The sequence below is a fragment of the Argentina silus genome, assembly GCF_951799395.1.
Source record: "Argentina silus genome assembly, chromosome: 3".
In the NCBI taxonomy this organism is placed as follows: Eukaryota; Metazoa; Chordata; class Actinopteri; order Argentiniformes; family Argentinidae; genus Argentina; species Argentina silus.
In genome coordinates, this window is record NC_139657.1 from 3938221 (window position 1) to 3949800 (window position 11580).

At 46.9% G+C, this 11580-nt stretch overlaps 1 protein-coding gene across 2 annotated transcripts in view; it reads left to right on the forward strand.

The window, feature by feature from the left end:
* Positions 1-11580, forward strand: part of tp53i11b (tumor protein p53 inducible protein 11b) — a 40349-nt gene that overhangs the window by 18487 nt on the left and 10282 nt on the right. For both annotated transcript variants that reach the window (XM_083666844.1, XM_083666843.1), the window contains exon 3: positions 8878-9017. In XM_083666844.1, the coding sequence (XP_083522970.1) occupies positions 8889-9017 (129 nt within the window). In that variant the 5' untranslated portion in view covers positions 8878-8888. The remainder of the gene's footprint in view (positions 1-8877; positions 9018-11580) is intronic.

Here is an 11580-nt window from a genome sequence, read left to right on the forward strand (position 1 = left end):
GCGTGACATGGCAAACATAGTTGTGTGTGTGTGTGTGTGTGTGTGTGTGTGTGTGTGTGTGTGTGTGTGTGTGTGTGTGTGTGTGTATGTGAGAAACCTTGACTTGACCGTAACACACAACATTTAGTGGGAAAAGGCTTTGCTCTGATAAGAGTACTGTGTTGTTGAGCAGTAGAGCTTCTGTGTATGTGGGGTAGGGTTACCCGGTGGTCTAGAAGTGCTCCTTTATCCTCCTTTATCCACTCCTTTAACCCCAAGTGGCACTGTAGTGGTGTTTTAATCAGCGGGGACGGATTACCTAGGCATGCCACTACTTGTCATGACCTTCTACTTCACAACACGTTTACAGTAGTATAGATAGTAGATTGGTGAGCCTTTTGCCTGGGTGTTAACTTGTACGCAACTGTACACAGGGACTCATTAGATCCATTAAATAGTGTCTGTCAACAGTTACCCCCGGCAACAAGCAGTTGACATCTGACATTTCCAGCCGCCTCTCTGCTAAATCATCAGAGCATTCTGTTTTTTCACAGAGTAGTTGCTATGCAATGGCACGTACTCTGTGTGTGTGCGTGTGTGTGTGTTGACTATCTGATGTTGTGACTTAGTCCACGTTTCCCTCATCTGATCTGATTTGCGGTGGGAATTGCTCCGTTCTGGACTGGGAATAGGATGATGTGAACAGCGAGGCAGGATGAAAGGCCAGAGTCCTCAGAGACGCAGGAGAAAGTGTGTGTGTGTTTGTGTGTGTTTGTGAGTGAAGGAGAGGAAAGCGTGTTTTTGTTAGATGTGACTTGAGATGAAGCACCATCTATGTGTGTGTGAAGAAGGGAGTGGGAGTGCTCTTCGATGCAGATTTCTCTTGACTTTATAATGGAATTGACTTTGATATCTAGGACCAATGGAGTTTGCACCTCCTCAACAGATTCCTTCATTCTGAATGGCATTGTCACTGGTGCTCGCCTGAAAGACTCCCTTTGTTACGGTACTATTGCCGATGTTGATTTGTGCCTAATTGCATAGTATCTGGTAAAGAAAGGCACTGTACTACAGACATCCCTGGTGTACTGTATGTTGGCTTTGTGTGCAGGAGAGAGAGAGAGACTTGCTGCTATGTGGAAGTTCAACACTGTCTCAGCAACGTTGTCATTGTGTAGGTTTAACAAAAGTGGACCTCTTCTCTATGCGCTTGATTGCTGCTGTGCTCTCTGCTGTAGGATCTCCTCCTCCTCCTCCTCCTCCTCCTCCTCCTCCTCTTCCTTCTCCTTCTCCTTCTTTTTCTCCAGTGAGAGGGTTCAGTTCACAGTGCCCTGCATGGAGAAAGTGTCAGCTCTGCTTTACCTCACCTTGCCCCTGCTGCTCCGGCACATAATCCAGCCTCAGCTAAGCCAGCCTCAGCATGTTCCGGAAGGGAGACAGCCCATGAAGCAATCAAATTCTAAGCCACCCCAAACCAGTGCAGACCGGTCCCCAACCTCATCCCTTCACTAGGGGAAACCCGGTGCCTCTCCCATTTCCCAATGTATTCTAACAAACTGACTTATTCTATTCTATTGAATCCCACAGTACGTCTAAGTGCCAATACATTGCGCATTCTGTCCACACCTCAGCGTTCCATAGCCCACTATGCTCAAGGCCAGGGGAGGCTGGTGGAGGTAGAAATCGGAGGACGGGCTCATCGTAATGCATGAAATTCCTGGAATGAGGAATGGTATCAAACACGTGCATCTCCTAGGGGAGCAGATACTGTTAGTGAGACGGTGGTGGTAGTAGGTGGGGGGGGGGGGGGGTGCTTCCTCTGTCATGGGAGGGGGACGGGGGACGGAGGGAGGCAGGAGCCCCAGCTGGGATGCTGTACTCTGGGCTCAGGCTGAGCTATCACCCCTTGTCACTCTCGGTAAACACATGTGACAGCCCATGAAATTACGTCGGCGGTGGGAACTCTGGTTCCTCCTCTGCTAACATGCATGCCTAAAGACATCAGGGCTGCTTAATCTCCCCGGCTGTCATCAGAACAGCCACGTAATACGACCACAGAGGCAAAAACAGTGCTGTACGTCTTCTTTACTGCCCCCCCCCCCTATACTGTCAGTCCACCGACAGTAGAGAGCCGCTGTAATGTAAAAGCAACGTGACATTTGGTTCCCCTGCAGTTCAATTGGCGTACATGAAGATCTCCGGAAGCACTTTAACCAGCCTCTTACATAATCATTCACATTTTGACATTAATATGTATGAGCACATTATTAACCAAAGGCAGGATGGGTCTCCCTGGCTGCAGTGTGGTGCCGTCATGGCTCCTGAGTTTTAGCCTGGGAAACCCCTAATCCCAGAGTTCCTCATTCCTGATCCCAGGACCAGCTCATTACGTCGGGCACTCATTCACCACCAACCCCATCTAATCCAATCTACTTAACACTTACTGATATGGCCTGAAGACCAGGGGCCCCAATGTGCTGAAGCGAATAGTGCTGGGCAGAGCAAAATATACCTAACATCCCAGAATACTCCACAGCATGATTTTTTAAAAAAGATTTTTTTTTTTAATGGGATCCGCTGTGCTTCCGGTGTCTAATGGCAAATATCAATTTATCACCCCTGATAGGGATCAGTTACTGCTGTGACCTGTAGCGTTCCGGCTGTGACCTGTAGCGTTCCGGCTGTGACCTGTGGCCCTCTGCGGAATAATAAGTAATAAATAGTAATCTACACTAAATACCGTCCACCCCGCCCCCCCCCCAGAGTCCCACTCCTTGGCCTGTACCCAGCCGGCCCCCCCTAAACCCAGGCAGCTCCTAACACAGTTAGGACGTCCGGAATCCAATCACATCCCGGGATGCCTGGTTTAATTCCAAGAGAGGACGAGAGAAGGGAAGCACCTGTCGAAAGCCTCGCACTCAACACACAGAGCCTTGGCGGCTGGGTAGAAGTGGAGCCGAGGTTTCCTCTGGGGCGCCGGGTCCCCATGTTCGATGGGTCTGTAATTGCTTTAGCTTCAACGTTAGCCTAGCGGCTAACCCCATGAGATGTGAATGCGTTCTCCAGACTAAATACACTTCACCAACCAGTGGGAGCCAGACACAGGGGTTTACACTACGGAGGTTCTCCGTGCCTCGCTGTGGTGGAGTGTGACGAAATGCTGAGTTGTAAATGGGTCTTAAATCTGGTTTTGGCACAGCGATGTAGCACCAGAGGTCCCCTGTGGAGGGAGGGGGCGGGAACAGGCAGGCTCGGACAGAAGAGGGTCCCTACTGTACGGTTCTGATGAGTGTGGAAGAGGAGACTGGATTTACCTGCTTGTGTAGGTGCATGGAGATTTTGAGTAACGTTCTACAGTGTTACACACACACACACACACACCTCTAGTGCACTGTTAATCTAATGTGGGAAAGACACTGCGTTTTAGCAATCCCCAAATTCCCAGAGCCCTCTGGGTGAGTTCCATCTTTTTTTTAAGGTACTATTCCCTTTTTACTTTTTACTTAGCAGCTTTCAGACATGATACAAGCATGGTGTTCTCTCCTGAGAGAGAGAGAGAGAGAAGGAGAGAGAGACTGACACTTACACACACCTACACACATACCTACATACCTACACACACGTACACACACACACCTACACAGACATTCTCTCTCTCTCTCTCACACACACACACACACACTTACTCACAAACACACAGAATAGACACACTCTCTCTCTCTCACACACACACACACACACACACCAGTATCATTGTTCACTCTGTGCTTCTCCTCCATAATAACCATACAAGTCTCTACGGTCTACTGGTGGGATTTATGTCTCTTCTCATGACGGCCATACCTTGTTTCCCCTCCCCTTCATTCATATTCAAATGTATTGCCTCGATAAAAGTCTGTCCTCATTGTTTATTTAGCCCGCTGGGAGGAAGATGGGTTGACTCCCTGCCAAGAAACATGCTTAATCATAGAGGAGGAGGAATATAAAAATCTGTCTCCAGGCCATAGAATTTGCCATTCCATCTGTGTTCCGGCCCCAGCGGTAATATGTTCTCATTACCTGTGTATTATAAAGCCCTTGAGCCTAGCCTAGACGCATTCATATTCTGGGAGCAGTCATCTTGAAGCATGGGGAATGTGCCTTTCTAAGATGGAGGAGGATCACATGTACAGTGCCCTGCGTAAGTAATGGGACAGTGAAGCATTGTTTCTTCGATTGGCTCTACACTCCGAGGTCTTTTAAATCAAACAGTTACTGTACGGTTAAAGTGGAGATGCTCAGCTTTTATTTGATGGTATTTGTGTACATATTAGTTTCATGAGGGATGTGTCTCTCTATAATGGAGGGGGATCACATGTCTATCCACCTGAGGGGAACTCCGAGCCCAGTTCAGACCTTTATGTTTTCTCCGTTGGGGTCAGTATATTTCAGGGGAGGCGGGTGGAGGTAGAGATCGGAGGACTGGCTCATTGTAGTACATGGAATGAGGAATGGTATCAAAACACCCGACAAATGTAATCTATTACGGTTTCTGCCTCCACTTGTTGATGTGACTAGATATAGTCTGACTGGGAGCATTGAATGGAATGTCTAATCTTGTAAGTTCAATGGCATTGATTTACTTTGAATGGAAATACTTCTCCTTGATTTGCTTCACTACTTTGCTTTCAGTGAACGGCTCACTGAGGTAATGAAAAAACACTGCCGAAATGGGAGCTGTGCTGGCTTGCAGCGTCTGTGTGTCTTACCCTCTCTGACTCAGAGGAGGGCTGTCTGTCAACGTGCGTACCCCTCTGACTCGGGGGGGGCGGGGGGGGGGCTGTCTGTCAACGTGCGTACCCCTCTGACTCTGGGAGGGCTGAGCTAGATTGAAAACAAAAGGAATCATGGAATATTTCAGAATCCATTGGGCTTCCCAACATAGACTGTTCTCTGTCTGTTTCCGTTTTTTTCCTGAGATCCCTGAGTGAGAGAGGTGCGTACGTTGACACATTGCTTCCTGGCTTTTATTGAAAATAATACTGCAGGAACGGAAGCATCAAGTCGTGACGTTAGCAAGTCATAGAGCTGTTTGGCAAAGAAATGCCAAATATAACTAGGAGCAATTCTCAATAAAATGTGTCAAAAGGTTGTTTGACTCAAAATAGCCGGTGAAGGGGTTTTGGAAGACAATATTTGGGTGCTAATTTTACAAACAGGCTAGCCACGTCACACTTCAAAGCTCTATGCTATATGAAATGTCACACAAATGTATGTCACAGCATGTGGGAAGGCCAGCATCGCCCAAAATACACATACTTTGACCAAATGGCAATTTTCAGACAGTAATCATTGTGCAATAACATTGTGCAGCACCAGGATTTCATACGTCAGCTTAAAAAACGTGTGCATGGCTAATATGGGCCTCTAAGGCACACAGGCACATTCCCCAAAAGTTGTTCTCCTTTTCCAGAGCCCTGTCAGGCCTCCTCCAAGAGGGAGGAACGCGTCTCAACTCACGCAGACTTGAAGCAGATCAAAGTCTTTTTAATTCAACTTTAAAGCATCACTTCTGACGACCAAGTAAAAACAGCAAAAGGAGCCAGTGAGTCACCCTAAGGAAACCACGGCATCGTCATCGTCATCATCAAAGGTCGTTTCAGCCATGAGAAAGGCGGCTGTGCCGTTGGCGGTTGCTAGGCAACTGCATCAGCGTTACGCTGTGTGTGTCAAGGAGCACTGACTTGGGATCATGCAAGTTATACAGTATGCAGGGTTTTTTATAGCATCAATTCAATGTAGATGTATAGATATGCCAGACGTTGGCGGTTGCTAGGCCAATTTGCTGTTCCTGATGGGTCAGCGAGCCTTGTTCCTGACTTGACTGCAGATTTACCATAGAGGTGATGAAGGATTCACAAGGTCATAACTGGAGTTTGGTCTGAGGTTTCACATTTAGAGTTGCAGCCGAAGAGGCATTTTGTTTGGTATGTTTTTGGTCACTATCTCGGCTCTCTGAACAAGCTTAATAGCCCTGGGCCCAGTATTTCAAAACTTATCTGATTGGATTTCTGCAATCGGATTGGATTAAATCTTAGAATTGGTTATTTCAAAACTGAAAATTTTGATTCTGATCATTGTATAGGGATTTTGGATTTGGTAATCCAATCTAATCAAGATTAAATGTAGCAGAATATCTGGATAATCTTTATCCCATGTCCGAGGAGCACAGTAACTAAAAACCAATTATGTCGACACTCGTGGACACTTATAAAATTACCAATTTCTGAGGGCGTGTCTGGTAAAATGGCTGTTTTAAAATAACTTCTTTAATACACAAATCTTATCGTCAAACACTCCCAGCCCACAGACTGACATAGAAGACAATGGTTAGATCACCTGCAGGAATACCAAGGCAAGTTATGCTTCCCTCTCCTTACCTTATTTGGTCATCCTCTTGGTACAGTAAAAAAAAAAGGATATTGATGTCTCAATACCTGTAGCTGTGTGAGTTTAAGTAGCATACTTAACCCCAGAAGCCTCAACACATGGACCATGTGGCCTTCTGTGAACTGCACAGACATGGCCTTCTGTGAACTGCACAGACATATTGTATGCAACTCACATTTACAGAGGAATGTGCGTAAGCCCGGCGTGTACGTCACTGTGGAAGGAATGTGCTCGGTGGTGTAGGGATCTCCACCTGTGCCCTACTCGTAGCGCCTGCAGTGCGTAGGGTATCATTATTTCCCCCTCTGTGTGACGCAGTGAAATGACCCGCTCCTGTCTCTCCCGGTGCCTCTGCGTACGCAGCATCCTCTGGGTGCAGGTTGATAACAGTCCTTTATGGATCCCTCTGTGCTTTTCTCTCTCTCTCTCTAACAACAAGCCCCTGCTGGGCCATTTGGCATCTGGACGAATAACAGCTGCATTTTCTTTTTTTTCTCTCTCCCTTTGTCTCCCTTCCCTGACTGCCTTCACTAATGGTTCCTTTGTGCGTGGGATTGGGTTGATGCACACTTTTCAATCACAACACATGAGGTGGCTCGTTGTTGTCCACAGTGTGTTTTAAGTTACTTAGTAGAAAATAGAAGCACTCTCGTTCCGCCCTCAGGGTTTATCATCTCTCTCTCTTTCTCTGTCTCTCTCTCTCTATTATCTCTGATCTCTCTCTCTCTCTGTGTGTCTCTCTCTGTGTCTCTCTCTCTGTCTCTCTGTCTCTGTCTCTCTCTCTCTCTATTATCTCTGATCTCTCTCTCTCTCTCTCTGTGTCTCTCTCTCTCTCTCTCTCTCTCTGTGTCTCTTATCTCTCTCTGTCTCTCTCTCTCTGTCTCTCTCTTTCTCTGTCTCTTTCTCTGTCTCTCTCTCTGATCTCTCTCTCTGATCTGTCTCTGTCTGATCTCTCTGTCTCTCTGGGGGGGGGGGAGAGAAGACACAACACTAGGAGGTGTTTTTCTAATCGATGTAACGACTTCACATCGCATTGTCATCAATGTGACGACCCCACACACACACACACTCACACTCACACTCACACACACACACATAGTGTAGCGCTGGAGGTCACACCACTGAGTCAGTCGATGATTCCCTCTCCATTACAGAGTAGGCTGGGATTAGGTCATGTTCCCACTGGCCCTCCAGCTCTGTTCATTGACCCTGATCAATAGGAGCCTGTCCTCTCAGCAGGTCGGGTTCTGCAGCAGCCACGGTCCACACGGACCTCCAGCCTGTCACACAGTGATGGATCCATACGTTACAACGTGATTTGAAGACTATTAATTTAGGTGATTGCCGTACGAGGTGAATAAAGGAATCCATCATCATCTTTTTTCGGTGCGTGTCTTCCAGGGGAGGCTGGTGGAGGTAGTAGTCAAAGGAGGAGGAGGAGCTCATTGTGATGCACGGAATGGAATGGTGTTTGTGTTTGATACCATTCCTCATTCCATGCCATGCATTACAGTGGTCCTGTCTTCCGATTTCTACCTCCACCAGCCTCCCCTGGTGTCTGTGTACCTGGTGTCTGTGTACCTGGTGTCTGTGTACCTGGTGTCTGTGTACCTGGTGTCTGTGTACCTGGTGTCTGTGTACCTGGTGTGAGGACGCTCTCGGAACACAAACACCTGAAAAGTCACCTTCAGGGCATAGTTACGGCCGTTCATGTTAACAGTGGAACCTGATCAATTTAGACAGTTAGACCCTCTGCCTCCAGAGAGAGCAGACGTGTGTGTGTGTGTGTGTGTGTGTGTGTGTGTGTGTGCGCACGTGCGTGTGTAAATCAATAGCCTCTGACACTTTCAAACCTACTGAGTAGTTGAATCTATTGGCCTCTCAGCAGGCTTAAAGGACGTCTGGCTCCAGGTCCTTCCCTCCGACGAGAGGGCTGGTTTTATTAGTTACAATATCAATGTTCCACAGACCTTCAGGATAGTTTGTGTTTGCAGTTGAAGGAACTGCTATTTCTAAACCTAATGCTTGTCAGTTTCTATTTAATGGTGTCATAACTGTAGCCTGTCCATTAGGGGTCACACCTGTAGCATCTGTTGGCCCATTTCCCTGTCCACCTGTAATGGTGACAGTCCTATGGTTCCTGTTCTAGGAGCCTGTAATGTTTGGTTTTGTGTGTTGTTGTTTTCTTCAAACCTGTGTTACATAATGGTGTTGCGTAAGTGACTCCCCCATAGTGTTTTTGGTATGTGCTTCTTCTCTGATGTCTACAAGTAGGAGGATGCCTCTGCTTGAGGAAGGAGAGTAAGCTATATCCACTGATCTTCAAAAGAAGTCTTCTGAACACCAATGCTCTTATCTCTCTCACTAGCCTCCCTCTCTCTCTCCCTCTCTCTCCCTCTCTCTCTCCCTCTCGCTCTCTCTCTCTCTCTCTCTCCTCCCTCTCTCTCTCTCTCCCTCTCCCTCTCTCAGGTTTCTGTACCATGGGCTCTAAACCTCACCCTCCTCTGATGAAGAAGCACAGTCAGACAGACCTGGTGAGCCGCCTGAAGACCCGCAAGATTCTGGGCGTGGGCGGCGAGGATGACGATGGAGAGGTCCACCGCTCCAAGGTCAGACTCCTTGTCTCCCCACAACACAAATAAATCCTTCAATATGATGGATAGAACACATGCGTCAGGGTACATGAATGACATGATTGCTCTGTGGAAGGTCTGAAGTGCTAAATGGCCGTGATAAATCGGAAGCCATCGAGGAGTGAGATCACACGATGAAGAACGTTCAGTGAAGAGTGATGTATTAGTCCAAACAAAGTGTTTTCTAAAATCTGGTGTCTGGTAGGACACTTGCCTTTACGTGCCTAATTCATGTATGGTTTGTTTACAAGGACATGCACATGTTTGGAGCTATCGGAAAACGTATGCACGTATGCACGTTTTCAGATTTTCAGTGTAGCCAGTGGGGGCAGTAACATGCAAAACTACATGATTGTCATGTTAAGACTATGTTACTGACACAATAAAATAAAGTATAAAAAAAAATATATATATATATACACATATGACATGGATAAAATGGGCAAAACATTGTAAAAAGTGGGATAGAATGGGTCTAGTTCTCCACTGTGTACCCTGTCAAAAATTGTGATGTGATAATCCATCAAATGCATGACCACTGTAGCCGTAACAGATACCCTCTAAGGAATGCATCATAGAGACTCTGCTGATTGGCCCATTAGTCTCAAGGTTCTATTGTGTTTCGACGCTCATCACACTCCAGTGGCTCTGAATCACTTCATCATATGAGCACATGGAGCTCCTCTCCCCCTCTCCTCCTCTCCCCCTCTCCCCCTCTCCCCCTCTCCTCCTCTCCTCCTCGTTCCTGGGGGACTCCCTCGCTCTCCTCTCCCCCTCTCCTCCTCTCCTCCTCGTTCCTGGGGGACTCCCTCGCTCTCCTCCTCTCCTCCTCTCCTCCTCTCCCCCTCTCCTCCTCTCCTCCTCGTTCCTGGGGGACTCCCTCGCTCTCCTCAGCCCTGCTCCACATTCTCTCTCACATGCAGCAGATATGGGTGTATATATATATATACACTCACGTGTCATACTGTACACATGAACATACTGTACACATGAACATACTGTACACATGAACACACTGTACACATGAACATACTGTACACATGAACACACTGTACACATGAACATACTGTACACATGAACATACTGTACACATGAACATACTGTACACATGAACACACTGTACACATGAACACACTGTACACATGAACACACTGTACACATGAACATACTGTACACATGAACATACTGTACACATGAAAACACATGCATGCAAAACAAAAACACACACACACCCATACAGAGACACACACACACACATACATACATACATACATACATACATACAAAGACACACACACACACACAATGACACACACACGTGTGGATACAAAGACACAAGCACCTGCATACAAAGACAGACACACACGCATGCAAAATCACAGATACAGACTAACCACATTTGGCGACATATGGCAACATAACACGGCTAAAACTTTATTTTCTCACCAATTAGCACCGGACCAGGCAGAGCAGGCAGAACAGAGCCTGGTGTTGACAGCTGCAATATTCATCAGGCAGGAGGGCTGGCAGCAGACATACGGTGGAGGTTGGCCACTGATGAAGCCCTCCCGACTGTTTTGCTGTCTCTCTGCATGTTTTAGCAGGGAGGGCAGGCTGCTCCCTGACATCTGCCACTGTGGTCCCTCTGCTTAGTCTCTGACACAGGGGCTGACTGAGGGACCCACAGACTTCTGCTGAGAGGGACAGAGACAGAGACACACACAGTCACTGAAGCATTTTTTGAGATGCTTTTTAGAGATGTCAGATACTGGTAGATGAATGTAGAGGTTAGAGCTTGTGGACTTATTTTTAGACTGTACTGTACTGTATGTGATGTTTGCAGTATAACTAAGTTCATGGTATTGGTATTGTGGCATACTAGGGGAGGCTGGTGGAGGTAGAAATCAGAGACAGGCTTTTGTTGTGCATGGAATGAGGAATGGAATGAACAGTGTTTGATACCATTCCTCATTCCCTTCCATGCATCACAATGAGCCCGTCCTCCGATTTCTACCTCCACCAGCCTCCCCTGTAATACAGACAGTACTATATGTGATATTTGCAACAGCACTAGGAAAGTTTATGGTGTACCAGACATACAGCATCACTCCCGACTGTCAGTTGAATTTGATCAATGTCATGTCCTTGACAAAGAACTGGCAGTATCCAATTCTTGGACCATCTTTCTCACCCTGTATACCAACCAAGCTACCACAGTGTGGCTGTCCTCACTGTTTATCTTTGTACCTCGGATATTGACCCAATTATAGGGATTGGGAAACATTTTCTGGCGGATGAGCTGAATAAAGATTTGTCCCTGAATAGCAAATACAGCTCAACTGCCAGTATCACTGTGTCGTCAGAGAACTCCTCCAGGGGAGAAGGGAGAGAACTCTGGCGTTAAATAATGACTTTGTTATCTGTTTCATAGCAAGTGCAGAAGTTTTTGTTTCTGTTGTTCTTGCCGCAAGTGTCTCTGAGGAAAAGGCTCAGGGGGATATCGCGATCACATGAACAAAAAAAACAAAAAAAAAGTAGC